Consider the following 19983-nt stretch of genomic DNA (forward strand, 5'->3'; position numbering starts at 1 on the left):
GTGATCAGCCTCAGCTGGAAGCCATGAAGAACAACCCTCCAATAGCTGATTTGCTCTACCAGTTCTAGGACACTGGAATCCCACTGTACTTAACCATGGCTTTCCAAACCCAGCTCCTACTGCTGCAAGATGCTCAGTGGAGAAGGCATTACCACACACATTTACAGAGAGGCTTCCTTCCTCAGAGCAGGCTGCTCTTCTCTCCCACAGAGAAGACAAACCCAGGCTACATCACCCACAGCTGCAGCTCACCCCACTTACAGCTCACACTCAAGAGCAGCGCTCAAAGTTAACCAGTACCCTAGCACTGTAGTTCAGCCCAAGAGCAGTTGATACAGACAGCTGGTAGAATCAACTTTATTTACAGAACATTACTGGGAAAGTGTCAAGTTAAAAAAAGTATGAAAACAATCATACAAGGACAAGCTGGTGATTGCATGTTTACAGAGATTGGTTTAGGAACAACCCCTGGAAGTATGGGTGACCCCCAACAGATTTCACTAGATTTCAGCTTGCTATTCTGTACAGTCTCTGCTGGACTGAAACAAACCCACCACAGCACGCTGGCAACTATTATAATACAGGCAGGGGAGTGTTTTCCTGCTGCTGGTTTTGCATTCAGTGAGACCAAAAAGAGAGCAAGTCCGTGAGAATTCCGGTTCTAAGGTTTTAAAGGCTTTCACCTTTTAAAAGAGCACAAGAGCCTAGGCAGTCCTACACTAGGCAGAGGACAGGACAGCAGCAGGAAAAAACCAGACAACACGTGAGAAGGTGAAGTGAGGAACCATGCGCTACAAGGATGGAAGAAAGTACTGAGCCACTCAGGAAAGTGAAATAGACTTAAAAAGAACATAGTATTTTAAAACCAAATATACACAAGTAAGAACACAAAACTACCCCATCCTCCCCCTCTCAAGCCACAGACACCGACTCCAGAGGCGGGTTTCACAGTAACCGCACCAGCAGATGCACACCAGGCTGAGAGCAGTTCAAAGAGCTCCCTTCCATCAACAGCACTGAAGGCAGCACAGAACACCACAGCTACAACTGAGGAGCTGAAGGGTGAGGATTTACAGGCTCCATTTTGATGACCTTTAACTGGCCTGAAAGATTAAAACAAGAGGAATACTGCAGCTAAACCAGGACCAGCTCCAACCCTCAGGAAAGCACAGACCAGTGGGTACCTGCAACCTCTGCTCCCGGCAGACCAAAGAGCTGGCTGTATCCTTACTGTACCAGCTCCCATACTCAAGGCTGTTTGAAGACTGAATAATTCTCTCACTTGATGGGAAGAGTCACACGCAGAATCAGCCCTTTGTTACACAGACAGCAAGACACGGGCTTTGACATTTCAGCTACACTGAGTGCACAAAACGTGACAGAAGAATGTGAGGGGAGGCCTAGAGATGAGCAGCAAGAAAAGGCAAAGCAACTTTATCCTGTTCATTCACACTTAGGATATGCAACTTTAATCTTAAAGAAAGTCCCACACATACAATGGAGAAAGATCCAAACCATAGGCACAACTAAAGCTCAACTGTTATCAGCTACTCTTATGTACAGTTGTATAGGTTCAAAAAGGCTATTCTATGTGTATATATACAAAAGATTGTTTATACACAAAGTCTGTACACAAGGTTCTATACATTTAGTTTTCTGCAGGAGGAATCCATAGCTGCTACCTCTACACTAGAGAATATCAGCACTTCATTCACATATCTTACAAAAAAAACCAAAAATAGACACTTCCAGGATTAAACTGGGTTTGTCTTGCATCTAAATTTCTTCAGGCTTCACTATTCAAGCCATAATGGATCCTTTAGTCATGATGCAGACATGAGACCAGGACAGGTGCCATGTGCTTTAGTCTCTCAAACAGAAATTCTGCACAGAGTGCTAAAAATAAAAGCCCCAAAAAATAAACAGAGGTGAAGTCCTGACTGTGGACATTTTTATCCATTCTAAAGAAGTCCCACCCAGTGGTCACTGTTCACTGCCGGTATTCCAGTTCATCCACACTGATAACTTTGGATGGCATGGAAGGGAGAGGCTGCTGCAAGACATCCGAACCAAACCACTTTGCAAGGCCAATGGGAGAGCCACTCCTCTGGCTGGGGCGATGGTCAAGCTGTGTGTGCCCGTGAGATAATCCAGTCCTAGACAGCACGCTCTGAGGAGTGGTCTGCACACTGGCAGGCGATCCCTGCGCTCCAGTGCCTGTGGAATGTAAAGCTGTTAGATGTAGCCGTATGTTCACCAGAGACTTGCCCTGGAACAAGCACTTGATCAGGCCTGAGCTGAATGGGCTCCTCTAAACTGCCAGACACTGCCAGCTCTGGACACAGCACCATCTAGGTTTTTTTTACCTGCAAGACCAGCATTAGACAGCATTTTGTTTGAAATAGGTGGGTGCCCCCCTCATACCCAGCAAGGAAGGAAAGGCCACACACGCTGCAAAAGGCAGATCTGCCAATAACACCATTTACTGTTAATCCGAGTGCTTCACTTGGACTTTGTTCTGGCCTAAGAGCCGACAGAGCCCACTCCAATACTACACAAGATTAGTGATTATGAAAACTGAAATTACCGAAGTAGCTTCCTGTTAGCCCACGTACTGAAACAAGCCAGCAAGCGCAGTGCCTGGAGCCGGCTGTCAGTGCTCTAAAGCTCCCACTCCACATTTTGGCCTACCTGATCGCTGTAGTTGCTGCTGCATCATCGCTAGCTGCAGAGGTGTCCCAGAGCGTGGATTTAAGATGTGATGGCTGGCTGTCGGGAGAGGGTAGAAAGGCTGCCCAAGGATGGGAGCAGATATTCCCTGCAAGTGAGACAGGTCCACTCCAGGAGGAAGCATACCTGTTGAACAGGAGTGAGGAAACCTCTTACCCAAGAAAGCATAAGGAACTTAGAGCAAAACAAACACTTGTGTATTTAGACTGGCAGGAATTTATTGCCTGGTTTTAAAGGCAAGTGTTGATAAAATAAACATTACCAGTAAAGAGCATCAGCTCGTGCTGTTCCTAACAAAGTTGGCCTTACAAAGAACACGCATTAACTTAAGGGGAGAACATGTGGATTACCTGCTTGCAGTAGAGGAAGGTGTTGCGGATGAACCCCCTGTGCCAGCATTCTTTGGACCAGTCCTGGATGCAGTTGATGAGCAGGTCGTACAATTGGTACATGGGGAACAAGGGGTACTTGATGAACAGGACGAAGAAAAGGGCCTCCAGGTACTGGGGAGGCCATTGTAGGAGTCTTTCTACCAGTTGATTTGGGCCTGTAGTCTTGCTCTTTGGTGCAACGATTTGCTTGGGCAAGAGGTGTGGAACATGCAGAGCGTTGCAGTGCAGGTAGTTTGGTACCTAAGGTGGGCAAAGTTTCTTGATCTGCATTCTCCACAGAACTAGACAGTAGGTTATCTGTAGCTAGAATTGAATACAACTATTACAGTCCACAGCTAGAGATTACAGCTAATGAACATCATAGCTAGCGACTGGGTTTGATAGCAAGATCCCAGGACGAGCTGATCTTTAGTCACATATGTAGTTGTAAGAACCTGTCTGTCTCAGATGCTTTTGGATAAATTATTTCAAAGCAGTAAAGAGAAGTAGTATGTTCCACAGAAATCCCTTAACAGCAAGTTTAAGTTAGGTCAGAATCAGCAGTAACTCTACCTTTATTTTCCCTCTTTCTTAGAAATTTTGAGCTGGCAGCACAGATGAGTCTGTAGTCCCAAAGGAGACAGCAGGCACAAAGGATACTCCCCACTCAAGATCATAATTTGGAGCTGTGCCACCAATCCAGGCCAAAATGATCTTTCCAGTTTAGATGTGTCTGGGGGTTAGCAGCAGTCTTCCATGCTTAGCAAGACCTGAAACACTACAGCCTCTCACAAAGCTGGTTCCACAGACCATCTACATCGGTTAGACAAAGCTTAAACCACCTTAGAACCATCTGCCACCAGCTGAGGTCACAGTGATAGTTGGGAGTGCTACCATAAGTCACCTGGAAAACAGGGTCTGCAAGCTGCCTCATTACTGGTATCAAAGAACAGTACCATGGTGATTAGGCACATCAGTCTTACTGGGCTACACAACTGGTATTGAGCATTTCCTCCTATAACAGCCACTTGCATCAGTGAGGGTGACAAAATGCTTCCTTCAACTGCTACATTGAAAAGAGCTTAATTGGTTTCAGCTTTGATTATTGAAGTTAAGACACCCTGAGAGTGCTGTAAGTTGCTTGTATTCAATTACTGGTGTAGAGCAAGATGGAAGTGTCAACGTTGACGCACTTGTTTGAGACCAGCTACAAAGAGAGCTTTGGTCCAGGCCCCAGTGTCACTATTGCTCACAAACTGACAGACAAGAAAACAGTGGATTTAAACCCAGCACTGCTGGTGGACTAAGTGTATGCCCTCCACAGCTCTAATGCTTGCTCTTATTACAGGCTCACTTCTACACCCTCATCCTCTTGGATGACAACTGGGATTGTCTAACATTAGCCTGGGCCTATTATGTGCTAAAGTTTGATTCTATTCCACGTCCCTCTTGCATGTGTGATTTTAAAGCTATTACAATACCTTCATTTGGCCTCTGGTTTTCATCTTTACCATCGCTGACTTTCATTTTCCCAGAAACTGGTTCCTCTTTGCTTTTCTCCTTGCTCTCATACATCTTGCGGATCACCGAGGTAGGTGTAAAGGAAGGAGACAGCTGCAGAGAACATCGCAAGCAGCAACACTTTACCCTGTGCCAATTACCTAGGCCACGCTACCTTAGTTGTGGGTGGACATGATTTCTAGCACACCCCTTCCATTTGAAGCTCTTTTTAATCAGCCACTGCATGCCCATGATTTTATTTCACCTCATTTCATTGTTTTATTCTATAGCTTAAGCACTTCTAAGGTTTTGCAAAAGTTTGAAACCTTTATTAAAGCAAATGAAAGTTTTCAAACCTACCTTAACATGCCTGAAACCAAACTGAGCTGTATTTTAAGTTTGAGCTGTTTCCTCTTTGCTGCTGCTTCAGAGCAGCAGCTCAACAGGAGTTCCTGAAGAGCTGCCTGATTTGCCTTAGCTCAGGGCTGACAGATGTGCAGAGATCTAGTACCTCATTTGTACTTTATCCCCCCCGAAGTTACACGGCCTCTGTGGAACCATTCGTATGTATGCAGAGCATTGTTTGATTTAGCACCTGACATCTGCGTTAGTCCTGAGCTACAAGTACTCGACTGACTAATTAGAAAACTTAGATGAAAGCAACTCTATGCAGTACTGAAGGCTGGATGGCAACAGCTTGGCTTTGAGATTGTATTTATTTTCAAAGCAATCCTGAAGCTCCTATATAATATTCTAACTTAGAGACATTTAGGTCAGTTACCTCATATCCAAAGACCCAGCACTTTCTGAAGCTAACTTGCTATCAGCAAGTCCCAAAACATGAAGGCTTGAGTTTTAACAGTTACTTTCCTTTGGTTTCAGAAGACCAGGCCAAGATAACATTAATGGTGCTTCTTCAGTGTTAGATAAAGACAGTGGCCAGAAAAGAATGTTTCCCAAAGTGAGGGCATTCAGTTAACTATGAAATGCAATTCATTCTTGTATCCCATTGCCACCAATTTAATGTGGCTATGATTAACTCCGCTTCTCCCATCAATTACAACTACTGTATTCAGTTACTGTGGACAGTTCTACAGCTTTACCGACCACCATTACAGATGAAGTACTGACCATGCTGGTAATGGATGCTGTGGGGGCTGGAGAAGATGCATTCCCTCTGTGTCCTGGGGCAGGTGATTTTGTCATGCGCTGCGGCCTGCTAAAGGACAGGAAGTCACTCAGTGGCAGCTCTGCTCTTGGCACAGTGAAAGGCAGGACTGCCAAGAACCAGAACCAGCTGGAATTCACCATTGCTAATATCTAGTGAAAGAGAACACTTCCATTAACAGTCAGTCAACAGTGTAACCCTTAAATGTTGCAGTCAGGTACTCACCTGTTTCTGTAGCCATCCCTGCTTTTGTCCATCTGTGGCTTCCCAAAGCCATGCTGATAGAAGTTTGCTGCCTGTATGGCCAAGTCATGCGGTAACGCCAGCCCCTCTAACGCTGCTTGCTGTATTTCCAAGGGGCTCATCTGAAGAAGGGTTGTATAGAAAACACAAATCAAAGCTTGTACCTGGTTGAGGTTTAAGATCCTGAAGATTTGCTGCTATAGCTACTAATGTCTTCAACAGGGTGTCTGCCCACCAGCAGCCATCCCTTTTATCAACAGAAAATAAATGTTTCGAATACATTTTGTAACTGAGGGACTCAAAGATGGATCCAACCGCAACAAGATTTTGAGACTGTGCTAAATTTGATTCCGCTTCCCCACACTCAGACTGAACTTAAGCATAAACATCTGAATATAACAGAATTTTGTGTTTCTGGAAATTTACTCTAGGCCACACAAAACAGATGAATACACATTAAGCAGAAAGTGTTTAATCTAACCTGTGCAGCAACTGGACTCATGGGCTTCCTTACGCCTGGGAACGGATCGCCAAGCAACTGCTGAGAACCTTGTCCAAAACCTAAAGAACATTCAACAGTTGTATTTAAACAGACTGGCAGTTCCTTTCATCTTACACAACATACCTCCCCTAGCTAAACAATACTACATGAATTAAGGGTTCCTCGTGAAAACTCTCCGCTCATCCTTGAGGTCCACACAGAGCCACATCTCTTCCTCGTCACAATGCTCAGGAGCTACAGGGAGGCTACTGGTGGTGTTTTGCACCACAGTGACCAAGTGGTCCCTGAAAACTGGCTTCTTGTACAGCAGCTGAGGACACTGCTCCACATCAGAATTTATGGGTTCTAGCTGGTCTGCCAGACACCAGCATTCTTTGGAGATCAATTTAATATCAGAGATGATTAAGTAAGGAGGCACCTTGCACAGACACTTAAGAGGCAGACATTAGGCCCAAGCTGCTCACTAAGTGCCAGAAAGTTGTTACTGTTCTCCAAGGCATTATGTGAGTTGGTTTTAAAGAATGATAAGCTAAAAAGACACCCTTCTGCATTACAGCCAGTCTCACCAATGGGTGAAGATATTCTGTGGCGGAGGTAATCCGCAGAAGCAGCTCGACTTGGGAACACCGATGGAACTGGAGGCGAAGGTGCTCTCTGTGTCAGCAAAGAGGGTGTGGGTTCCAAACCACCTATCAGACCACTCAGAACATTTGACGAAGCAGGTCTGGTAATGGGTGGACCAAGAAGTTCCTGAGAACAAGTCACAAAAGAAAGTTCAGAACATGATCAATTTACAAACAAGCTCATTTTACTGTGCTATTTATGGGAAGTTCGAGAGACAGGGTAGACTCGTGCACCAAGACACCCCAATTCCAGATTACCCTTAGAATCAAGGGCTTAACCAGCTTTTTAACTTTCAAGTTGTAACCATGGGAAACAGCACAACAAGATAAATTTCTAAGTAAATTGAACTACTGAATAGTTCTCTTTACTCTCTCTAGAGTCACACTGACTGCTGATTGCATAATTGCCGTAAATTTTTTAATAAGTTTTGTTCTCCCACCAGGGATATGCTTTAAAGTGCTTTTCCCCCCCAAGTATGAAGTACCTGCAGAATATTCTTTGACAGAGGCTGGCCCGACATCTCTGGAGGTGACATTAAGTGGCTCTCAAGGCTCTGCTAAGAAAATGAAAACATTATAAGTATATAACAACAAGCATCAGACCCTTAATTAAGAGACCACCCATATTTGTCTCTGACAGAAGTAATTTTACTTATTCTGTTAGATCCACAGTTTATGCATCAGCCAAATAAAATGCCAGCAGAGGTACAGGCTGATCTGGCTCACAGACCTCCCCCAGCTAGGAAAATCCCTAATGCTAGATTGCATACAGGCTGGCCAAGATGCCTTATTCACGTGTAAGATTTAATACTAAAGAAAGCATTGAAGTTATTCTTCTATACATCAAAACTACACATCAACGTAAAGGGCCAGCAAGAAATGAAAATCTGTTTTAGCATGAAATCTATCTGCAAACGTCTCACAAGCCGAATTTACATTCTTCGGTATCTTTTAGTGAAATGGGATGAGGCTAGAAGTCCTTGGGTTTAGTTTGGCAGGAAAACGAGGTGTTTTACACTTACTCAGTTGTTAGAGTGTTTCAGGGTGGCAGAAGCAGTTACCAATTGCTTCTGGGTCAAGCAATCTTGGCACAGATCCACTTACAGTTCAGAAGAGCCAGGAGACTGCTACTCACATTGACTTTGGGCTGTGAAGGCAGCGTCCCACTTGCCTTCATGCTGCTCACTAGTTTGTTAAATGCAGTCATATCTCCATCTTTCTTGATCTGTCTGGAGCCAGCAACATTCAATGCTTCCTCCATTTGCTCAGCCATAAATGGAGTAGCAATTTTTCCCTCTTGATCCACTTTCAGGCCTTTTAGTCCAGCTTCGACTTCTTCCACTGAAAGTACAACTCCTGAATGTGCTGAGAAACAACAGAAACAGTGGTGAACCACACACAGTTTGTTTATAAGTGAGCTACATTCTTGCGCAGGTGCTGAATACAAGTTGTTTGAAACCAGGGAACAGCCAAAACCTGATCTTCTGATAGCCATACTAGCTGTCAAACTGTATCCAACCTGCAATTAGACTACTACTACTAACACTCAGATAGAAGCATTGCCATGCAACAGCTACAGGCACGTAAGACTCCACAAGAACCTGTTTCCGTTTCAGTCGGTAGAGCTCTCAGCATTCATTTATCCTGCAAGACATGCCATTACTATATTTTACAGCTTCATGTAATGGGGAAAATTCACCTGACAGCTGAGTTTGTTCTTTTCCAGTTAGGAAAGCTCCATTCATCTTATACTCCAGGAGACCAGATGGTCTTGCAGCCAGTGTGAGCAATGCCAAATTATCTGATGCTATCATAGCAAGAGAGAATACATACCTGGGAAATTGAAATACTCTGGAAACTCACATTTAGCTTGGAGGGCATAAAGTTTGAAGTCATTTGTTTTTTGTTGGTTTTTTTTTTTTTTCTCAGAAATTAACACTGCTATAGAAAGATTTCACTGGCATAACCAGAATAAGGTACAAGCATTGCTAAGCAGTGCTTTGTTTCCTGTGTATGCATAAACATCTGTCAGCGCCCACACCAGGCTAGACACACTTTATGGACCAGCTAGCACACATCACAAGGTCTGACACCTTAAGAGAAAAGGAAAAAGAGGCAGGAGCATGCCATGGGGTGCTGAAGCAGATGTTGGCCCAAAGAAACAGGACTTACTGGAAATTTTGGCAAGAAGGTGGAGAAAAGAAAATGATGCAGACATGCAGTATGGAACACGAGGAAAAATGAGGCTGGTGGAGAGGAAATGACCTGACAGCTCCACAACACAAACTGTACAGCATTTTATGGGAACACAGAACCAACGTCAAGTACTTCTGAGTGAGTGGAAGCTTCCCCATGACTTTTTCTTCCTTCATTCTTGGCTTGTGAGGATCAAAGTCTACACAAAGCTTTTAGTATGAAAGTCAGACTAAGCAGAACACAGATGAGACTCAGTTCCATTTAAGTCAAATTAAGGAAAAGTTCTCCACTTTAGCTGGCACTCCCTACTTCCAGACAGGGTGCATAAGAACATTTGCAGTGCTTGGATACTTTCCTTCCTAGCTGCTTCACACATTAGAGCAGCATTGCTTTTTGTTCAGTCCTGTTTACATGGCAATACATGCTATTTGCCAAAGAGAAACCAGTTTGGAATTAGAACTTGAGACTCCAAAGAACACATGCATTTCGTACCCTCCATGCATGCTACAGGCCCAAACATGCAAGTCCCAAACTTGGAGGAGCCCTTGAACATTAAGCTTAAAGTCAGCCCTGAGCTCTGTTTAGAGAAGCCGATGCAAGCAGAAGTGAATTAACAGAGTAAGTTCCTTGGAATCCTGTGATTCTAGCCAAGTTAGCGTAACTAAGACAAATCTGTTTCTATGTTGTAGCTCTATGTTAATGATTTAATTGTTGCTCTGTTCAGCGCATTGATGTACAGACCACTGTGCTTCAAGTGCCAGCAACACCATGGAAATGTTAAAGTTTACAGCATGCAGCTGAAAAACACTGACATCCTCAAGCCCTATCAATCTTTATAGACACCAATACTGAATGGATCAATTTGACTCATTAGAGATGCTGGCAAGAATGACCTACACTACTTTCTTGGTAAAGGCAGAATTTAAATGCCACATAGTTTCATAGCTGACATTACCAGACTCCAGTGTGAAAAACTTATGTAAATACCATGGACAAAGCTGGAAACACAGACCAAGACTTGCATAGTCTTAACTTACGGCTATTGCTGGCCAGTAAAGCCATCTGATTCAGCCCTGATGTCATCTGACAATTAGGATGAAAAGAACCAGTGATGATATCGACACAACTGAGATGCTGAATATCGGGTTCTCAGTGTGAGCAAACCCATAATACTTCCTACTCCAACTCAACTTAGCAGCTGAAGTTTCCAGAATACCAAGCCTCTTGCCTTGAGATACTGCATCACAGGAACTCGACAATATCTGAAGAGGCACTTACTGCTCTCTCTAAGCTTTTCCTTGTTGGCTGAAAGACTTGAAAGAAGAGGTTTTAAGTCCACTTTGGCTTTCTGTAGCATTTCTAGGATGTCCACTTTATTTTCAGAGTGGTCTTCCAATGGAATGGGAGCAAAGTAGTTTCCAGAGTTCTGGCCAGGGGAGAGAATGGCTTGCTCTAGACCTGAAACAGCAAAACCAGGAGCACTGCGACATCAGTTCACCAACCCAATGTCTCAAGATGAACATAAACTGGTAACCAACTTCAACACGTCACTGAAAAGTTATTCCTTGCATCCCCTGCCCAAGATGAGCTGGAAAGTCATCAGGAGCACAAAAAGAACATTTAAAAATAGAATTTGTAGCTGCTTACTCTACGAGCTTTTAAAAGAACATTGGGTGCTTAAACTGTGGGAGAATTCACTATCCTAAAGCTTCATCTGCCATGTCCTTACTGAATGAGTAGGAAGGAATTACAGGAGGTGTCTATCTGACTGTGTCCTTTCCTCTTACCTGCTAGCCTCTCCAGTTCCTCATGCGGTGTAGATCTCAAGCTGCTTGACCGACTTCCAGAACGACTGGGATTAGAAAACCACCTGCTGAACCTGCTGGCAGACACAGAGCCTTCCCCAAGCACATCCTCAATCATCTAGATTATGGGGTGGGGGGGAGAAAAAGAATCTTAACAGAAGCAAGATCACCAAGACCTTTAAGAAGCTTCACTGTGCAACCCAGATTCTTCTGCTACAGACAACAAGATGCTACTCCCAGAATTTAGAAGCTTTCAACTGCTTTTTTTTCCTTCTAATATGGCAGCATTTGTACAGTCAGTTAGCATAACCCATCAGACATCTTTATTTATATCAAATATTTGTTCAGAGTAAAACTATAACTGAAACAGCATAACCAGAGCATCCAAAGACCATTAACTACACCATCTTAAAATGGATGCGGAAAAAAAAGTGAGACTCATTTGCCACAGGAATTAAACCAACAGGTAATTCTGACAGTCAGCTCACAGCTGGCCCCCGTCATTGCACAGGAATACTCTGATCTGCAATCATGATTAACTTGCATCCCAGCACTGGCCAAGCACAGTGCCTGGAACAAAGCATAAAGATTATTCCCTGATGTGCCAGCATCCCCTAAAGGGCAGGTGGAGAAGGCCACTAGCTGAGGGCTGCTTGCTTGCACTTCCTGCACTGAACCCCTCGAGGACTGAGGGTTGTGTTCCAGCCAAGGGAGTCCACACCAGCAGAGTCCTAGCAGCCCCTTCTCCTCTAGGCAGGACCAAGGCCTCCAAGACATACTTCAGAGCTGCCTGCCAGTCACAGTTTACAGCAACTGTTTCCTTCTTTGCCAATCAGTACAAGTATTTCAAAGACAGCACATTAGTAACTTTAACTACAGCTCTTCCTAACTTGCAGGACAGCATCTAGTGAAAAGCCTGCTCAACAGGCACAGATGCCGTTCCACCATGCAGCACATTTAGAAGTAAGAACAGCTTTGTTCTGCCAGAGCCGCTGTTTTCTGAGACTAGGGGCTCTCAACACCATTTCCAATAGCAAAAACAAGATAGTATTGGTCCATCGGTTTTTGATTCTTCAAATACAACACATTAGAAAACCTTTATGTCAGGAAATGGTACAAATCTACTCTAAGACTTGTTGCAGATATCACCCACACAACTTAAGAATAACAATGCAGCTGTATCTGAGACAGCATTCATCAGGTGTCTCCAGGTATACTGCCTTCCAGGAAGCTTGCATAAAATACACACTTGCCACAATTCCCAGATTAGCTACAAAAGGGTGTTTTCAGCTCTATTAAATTTGTAGAGTGAATCTTTTCTAAACATATCTGTAATACTTCCAAAGATGATCCATCCACGCTTCTGTCCGAGTTTTTGGTAATGATCAAAAGAAAGGAAAAATAATCAGCTAGTTTGCCTCACACACTTCATTTTGGAGACAGAGCCAGTCTCTGGGATAACATTTTAGAAGTAACATCCTAACACCCCAAAGCTAAGTCTGCAAATTCATCTCAGACTTACATACTGCACAAAGCAACTTCCACAAAGCAAGAAGTTGTAGCTTTTAGTCAACATGGCAGCACCAAAATGCTTCTCATGAATACCACCCATCTTAAACAACTCACCGAAGCCAAACCAGGAACGCTTTTATCCAAGTTAAAGAACTCATTGAAGTCAAACTCTCCTGGAGCTGGTTCTGGTAAGACTGCTTCCCTCGGAACTTCTTGATCTGCTGGAGTTTCATTGGCAAGGACAGTTTGCACTTCGTCTTCCTCTGCCACTCCACCATTGCATTCTATCCCTTAAAAAGAAAACCAGGTGACTGCCAAGACACTGAACTTGACTATTTCCTGTAGGAACAGTGCCTAACAGTCAATGCATCTGCCTAGGAATTAGAAGCATAGGACTAAAAGTAATCCAGCCATTCACGTGATATTTCACCAGTTATATTGTGGCAGGCGGCAGCCAGCACAACAGAAACCAGGACCCACTAGAACTCCAGTACAGATCTTCCAGTCTGTAATTAAGACTACCTACCTCAAGAAAATAGGAGTTGCCATCGAATCGTGTGTAAACAACTGCATCCCAACCAGCCTAGGAGATCAGACATTACAACACACTGAGCAGATACAGCCATTTAAGTCAACAGCTGCTGCTGTTTTTCCACCAAATCTCCTCTGGCAGCTCCTGCTTTCTTCCCAGATGGCCCAGAGAGCAGGATCCCTTTTTGGTTTGGAAAAACACTATTCTATCACTTAAAGGTACTTGCAGTCCGACAGATCAATCACAGGCCCTATGTCTGGTGCTTCGACTAAAGACTGATAAACTGCTTTATTCTTCATACTTGCCTGGTTCTCTAACAAGCACCTCCACATCCAGCATTATGCCCTGCCAGCACGCAAGCAAAGATGCTGCAAAATGTGCCATTACCTTCTTTCAGAGAGGCTGTACGTCGCCTTGTACGTTTCCTCCCCTTGTGATCTTCCTCCAGAATTTTATCATCAAAGCCTGTGAGCTCAATGGTCTCAGACTGACTTGTGGGACCAGCAGAGAACCACTCGGGCTCCTCTTCAGTATAAGAATCATTCCTTCGTCGCTCCCCAAAGATACGTTTGCTGTCACCAAACTCCCTCTGCAGTAAGATATTAAAAACTATTAAATGCCGATTCATGAGATTCCTCCCTGACCTCCAAAGCAAGTGGCAACCTTCTCACATCAGTTCTTGTATTTAAGATTTAAATGTACACTCTGCATGCTCACTAAGCTTTTAAATTTAAAAAAATCATGCAGCTGAATTTCTGCTTCATTACACAGAAAGCTACTGCTCTGCAGGCACCTAATTAACTCAGTTTTGTATCCTGAAAGGTACCCTTGTGATTCCTCTTTTTCTAAAAAATGCCTGGAAATACGCAAAGCTTCCATTTACAGAGGTTAAAGACAATGCTGGCTGACAACTGGTAGGACAAGAAGTATAAACAAACTGTTAAGACTTTTGAGTATCTTGCTACATCTACCAGAGGAGAGGTCTGTAAAACAGTGTTAGATGCATCCACATTGAGCTGTCAGAAGGATTGAAAACTAAGTTTTTAAGCACCCTTTAAACCATAAAGGTACTAAGAAAAAACAGCCCACATGCATGGAAAGCTTAACCACTGTGCATGGTAAACCTGCCCCTGTTGCTTTTACTGCAAAGCGTCCAAAAATTCTGATTTAATACGCAATCAGGAAAGAAAGAACAAACCCTGAAGCGTTTATCTTTGTAGTCCCTCTCACGATCTCTGTCTCTTGCATCTCTACAATCACGGAGGTCTTTTTCACCACCCCGGTGGTCTTTATCAAAGTTACGAGAAGAGATAATTCTTCCACTGCCAATCCTACGGCCACCAATGACACGGACACCATCATTCTCCTTTTCCAACGGGCTCCCTGCTCGGCGTGAGCTAACAGCTGCAGTTACATGACAGCCACCTCCAAAGCTTCGCCTTTGTGGACTTAAGACTACATCCAAGTCATCATCTTTCACTCGCTCTCTTGGATCTACAAATCAAAGATCACAGGAAAAAGCACTGAATTTAAGGTATTAATAAACAGAAGCTTGTTCTCTGTACACCAGCCTTCTGCTCCATGGCCCTGCTGCTATTCCAGAGCTTTCCGAAGGAAAACACCCACTAATTACTTTTGCGAGGCTAATCTAGGCAAGACCACAGGGAGTGCAAAGGAAAAAATAAAACTACAGTTGGATATCAAGGAATCACTGCCATCTCCCAGGAAGTAACTGCCTTCCCATCATAGGGTTACTGAGTACTCGGGTCTTGAACTGAAGGGAAATTGCTCCCTGCGCTTGCATTATTACATGCACATTTACTATTACACAGCAAGAACAGCAGGATGTAATAACTGACTGTTACATCGAAGTTTGTTCTCATAGAACAGTTAGCAGAATACCAGAAACTAGACTAGAGCTGGAGCACATAAGTCTTCCTCAACACTTGTTTTATGCAGTTACATATTTTCAGAGAATCTTGGTTTAGTCTCATTCAAGTTACCGCAAAGGAAAGGTTTTGCCAACAGCCTATGTTTGGTTTTGAGTCTCGTGCTATAAGGATGCACTTACCCACTATCCTACGTATCAGAGAAGTCCGATCTGAATCCAGATCTTTTTTAAAGCTTTCCACTGGTGAAGTTCTTCCTGAACTTGGATATAAAGATGCATGCCACTTCTCTGGATCCCAGACACCATCACTAAGAAAACAAAATTGCAGGATTGGTTACTACCTGTAGCCTAATAAATAATTCTTAGTGCTGCTGAAAACCTAGAACTCACTGACTATCAGTCTGTACAAGTGACATCTTTCATACCCAGCTTCTAAATCTCTGCCTTTCTACGCCCCATACATGATATCCTGGATCCCCCCGTAACAGTAAGGGGGTGCAACACCCAGCATCAGGCTATCAAAGGGACAACACACAGACATGTTGTCCCAATAGCTATTGGTGAGGTTTGCCTGGCGCACTGAGGACAGCTCAAATAGATCAAATGCTGCTGTGCTTAAGCATTCTGAGGATTTTACCTCAATCTCACACTTACGTGTACAATAAATTAATCTACACAGTAAAAACCCCACTGTCTAGCAAACTTACAAGCCAAGAACTCTCACCCTCATTTTTAAATGAGTTACACTGTCAACACGGGACAGTAATCCACCACACAAGCCAGCGTGTTAGAACATGACCTAGTCAGCCTGTGCTACAGCTATCTCCACATAGCTTCTCCTGCACGTCTGTAAGACTTGTGCTGTCTGAGTTATCTTCTGCTGAAACCCAATCTTGGTTCAAAGCACAAAACCCCTATGAAGCCTCTCCTAGCAGAGCAGCGCACCTGAACTCTAGAGAATGTATTTTGCATCAACACAAACACATTTCTTTGCTAAGAACTTTTTGCAATTTAGACCTTTTATTTGAAAGAAACATATATAGTTTTTGTATAATAAAGAAAATACCTGTCATATTTTTCAGAAAGACAAGAAGGTCTTTGTTTAGAGTAGGGACGCTCTTTAATATCCAGCAGTTCCTCCTAGAAAAAGCAAGGAGTTAGTTCCAATTCTCACCCAGACAAGACCCAAAATACCTACTCCAGACTACCTGTTTTAGCTTGACAATCCAAGTTTCCCAATATGTTGTTTCACTCCCTATGAAACACTGCAGTGAATAGCTGGCATTAGGCAACAAGTTTATTTTGCAGTTTTCGGCCAGCAGCCACTGAGCAAAGATGCATGTGAAGCACTAACCCTCACCAGCTGAGGCTCAGTCCTCATTGTAACACACAAAAGGCAGTTCTCATTGTACATGCTTACATGCTCGCTTCCCTAGAGAATTCACCTTACAAGCAAGACGGACATCATTGATACCGGAGTTCAAAATAGAATAAAAATTGCTATGTTCAATGCCATATAAGATTCAACAGGTAAAAAAAGCATCACCACAATACCATTTACTAATGTAGACCTGTACATTCCAGACAAGCCTTACATTTCTGACCAGCACCAACTCCAAGATACCCAAATGTACATTAGTTACCCACTCTATCCAATGCCAAATCAACACTGAGTAGTTACGTCAGCTCTCCCACTTTTTCCCAGCTTTCAGATGCAGTCTTTGGCATTGTTAACAGTGGAATCATCTGTGCTTTGAATCACCATCGACTTGGCTGCGGTCAAGATCCACATTTGTAATTAAATGTACTCATTCTCCGTAGATTACCTCTCTATCTGCCTCACTCCCAACTGAGCTGAACCCATTCAGTATAGGGCAGCTGGAAACAAAGATTAAGAAAAAACCTTAACAGCAGACACTACGCATCAGTCAGACTGAAGGGGGAAACCCCTTTACCTTTTTCCCAAGAATGCAATATCCTCTAGACCTTTTACATCTTTATCCTCACGTGATTAAAATCAGTTCATTAGGTATGTGAGCTTGATACTTTTAGAATTTCCAGATGGCAGCTTGGTAGGAGGACAAAACCTTAATATACATGCGCACGCACACACACATATATCCAAGCATCATCCCGTACTAGTCTTCAGCAAAGAGTTCTATTAAAGGGACAGAGATGGGCCTCTCTGCCCACAGCTTCCCAAAAATAAGCCCTGATCTATAAGGACCATTAGCACTGTAACAGCACCATAGTCTGATGTGGATATCACAGGTATGAACAGCACAGTCCTGTCAGCCACGAGAGGGAGTCCATAGGCTCCATCAGATCCTAGGGCAATTCTTCCACCAGAGTGGAGAAAACCTGAATTATTTTTTGGCTTTCGCTCAGCAGCTGTGCATCCCTGGAGCAACAGCTTCCAAAGAACTCGAAGTCACAACTTGGACTTCATCGCGGTCTCGTAACAGAGAAGATTAATGCTGGCACTTCCAGGGTGTGTTTTGGGATTTTTTTTTTTGTTAAAGTCACACACTATTATTTATAGGTGTGGGAGTAGTGCATTTAGCTAGTATTAAACTTTTTTCAAGCACTTGAGAAAGATTCATAGTATGAGCCAACTGTTTTCCTACTGGTAGTAAATGAATAAGCTGTTAAAGGAGATCAGTCCCCTCTCCAAATCAGCAGCACATGTCCTGAACCAGTGTTCCTCCCATCCCTAATTAGTAGGAAACTGGACCACATGAAAATGCCTTACAACACTGATTGCATGAACACCTTCAATATCTAAGATGCTACTTGTGAAAAAGCCCATACAACAAAAAATATTTTAGCGCAGATTGGTTTCTGTTGTTTCTTGACTTTAGACTCCTTGTGAACCAACAGATAAACAAGGCCAGATGCCTTCTGGTGCTGGTTCTGCAACTTTGTCTTGATCAGGTACTGAATTAACAAAACTGAAGGTAGAAACACATCCATTTTGGCATACAGCTACCACTAGCACCAACCGAACACTGCCCAAAAGAGCAAGCAGAACTCAAAGCTGCATTCGGTTACTGCACTCAAGAGGCTGGACAAGAGCAAATGAGTACAGATGCCACTTTTCCAGCAGCAAAAGTTAAAAACAACTCCTCCCCTACTCTTCACAACTAACTGAATAAGGAGGTCAAAACAGGCCACTTTGCATCTCAGAAGGTTAAGCTACAACTTTTCTAAGGAGTGAGAGAATTAGTAAGCCACATTTGTTACTCCCATTCAAGTCTGGCAAATTGTGCAGCACCTGGCTTATTGTTGATGTCTGGTCACAATAAGCCAGCCCTGCTATCTCAACAGAACCACAATGATAACTTTTCTTTTAAAAAACAACCCCTCAGAAGCTAACAGCCCAGAATTCCTCAAGCAAGATAAGGCAGCCAGCAGCACTGCACTGCCCTGCTCTGTTCCACACTGAAGGCCATTTGTTGCCAAGTATCTTAACAGAATTCCACCAAGCAACAACCACCTGTTCCCACAGCTTCCCACAACAGGAACATCAGCTACCAGGAACAACTCTGCCTAAAAGCACTTTTCAGCAGTGCTACCAAAACCCCAAATGTGACTGGAACCTTGGTACATCAAACTCACTCAGTATTTGCAAGTTATATAGCTGCTGTTTTTCCACTTGGGCATTCATTGAGGTATCACAGCTGAACAAAACCACCTGTGTTACTGTTTTAACACTAAGCAATAGCTGGAGTACTAAGGGCTTGGGCTTCCAGTAGCCAAATATGAGCAATTCTAAGATTACAAAAGGCATCTCAGTAAATGCATTAAAGCCCCATACAATATCCCTGTGCTGTAGGTTCCAAAGAAGTGACATCAAATCTAAGAAAATGCTTTGGTCAACTTCGTAAAGAAGTATTACAGAAAGTAGAACTAGAACTGTGGCATGCGAGTGCTCGGGAAAGCTGGTAGAGCAACATACTTCAGCCTCTGCCATAACCTCTCCAGCACATGCTGTGAGGTGCTCAGATATTAAAATAAGGTGGTAAGAACCAAAAGCATATCAGGGACAGGATTGTGCAGCTATGTCCCATTTAACAGGTTGCTCGTTTTACAGCATCTTGTAAATCCTAATCCAGGCAAAAGCTTTTCAGCCCTTGCCTTCCTGCTTCCCTCTCACAGAAGGCTCCCCTCCCACTTTGCCGCTGCACCCAAGAGCTCCACACACCTCCTGGAGGGACAGGGGCACTCACCTTCGTGTAGCGATGTGGGTATTTCACTGTAACTCTGCTGAGCTCCAGGAAAGCATCACCATTTTCAGTTCCTGTTGTGCCTCTTTTATCCATGATTACCTCAAAGCCTGTCACCACAGACCTGATTAAAACAAAACCAACCCGCCAGATTTTGAGACGCACATTTCCAGTGGGTGCGTTTTCCCTCCAGCCTGAGGCTGTTTACCGCTTGGACACAGCAGATAAGGAGTGCCGGTTTTCCACCCACGGCTCCCCCTCCAGCCAAGCCCTCTCAGCCTCCCAGCCCCCTTCCCGAGGCTCCTCAGCGGGCAGAGCCCCCCGGCCCGGGCAGAGGCCCCAGTACGGGGCAGCCCCCAGCAGGGCAGCCCCGCCGGCCCCACCGCCCCTCAACGGGGGGAGCCCCGCACGCCGCGCTCCTCCGGCCCCCCAGCAGGGCCGAGCCCCGCAGCCCCCCGGCAGGGCCCCCCCCGGCAGGGCCCCCCCCGGGCTCTCCGCCCCCCGCTCACCGCGGGCCGAAGCCCGGTGCCCGCCCCGCCGCAGCCGCCGCGCTCCCCGCCCGCCGCCGCCGGGGCCTGCGCCGCGCGCCCCGCACCCATTTATGGCCCCGCGCAGGCGCGGCCGCACCGGGGCCCCCGCGGCGCCTGAACGGAGCTGAGGGGGGGGGCGCCCCGCTCCCGGCCC

General features: G+C 44.5%; 1 protein-coding gene across 5 annotated transcripts; it reads right to left on the reverse strand.

The window, feature by feature from the left end:
- Nucleotides 1-341: 341 nt before the first annotated feature.
- Nucleotides 342-19862, reverse strand: EIF4ENIF1 (eukaryotic translation initiation factor 4E nuclear import factor 1). Of its 5 annotated transcripts, XM_069871412.1 has the most exons (19): nt 19809-19862; nt 19303-19423; nt 16140-16213; nt 15254-15381; nt 14381-14676; nt 13570-13771; nt 12765-12940; nt 11121-11256; nt 10612-10791; nt 8273-8502; nt 7623-7694; nt 7081-7264; nt 6494-6573; nt 5995-6134; nt 5733-5820; nt 4583-4715; nt 3081-3425; nt 2692-2856; nt 342-2217 (listed from the first exon to the last, which is right to left on the reverse strand). In XM_069871412.1, the coding sequence occupies exons 2-19, from the start codon at nt 19393-19395 to the stop codon at nt 1991-1993; spliced, it is 2949 nt and encodes a 982-aa protein (XP_069727513.1). In that variant the 5' UTR covers nt 19396-19423; nt 19809-19862; the 3' UTR covers nt 342-1990. The 5 variants fall into 5 exon arrangements, with proteins under 5 accessions (XP_069727513.1, XP_069727515.1, XP_069727516.1 ...); XM_069871414.1 differs by lacking the exon at nt 19809-19862 and having other exon boundaries at nt 7623-7691; nt 19303-19525; XM_069871415.1 differs by lacking the exon at nt 19809-19862 and having other exon boundaries at nt 5733-5817; nt 19303-19525.
- Between the last annotated feature and the right edge of the window lie 121 nt (nt 19863-19983).

This window comes from Phaenicophaeus curvirostris, chromosome 17, assembly GCF_032191515.1.
Source record: "Phaenicophaeus curvirostris isolate KB17595 chromosome 17, BPBGC_Pcur_1.0, whole genome shotgun sequence".
NCBI lineage: Eukaryota > Metazoa > Chordata > Aves > Cuculiformes > Cuculidae > Phaenicophaeus > Phaenicophaeus curvirostris.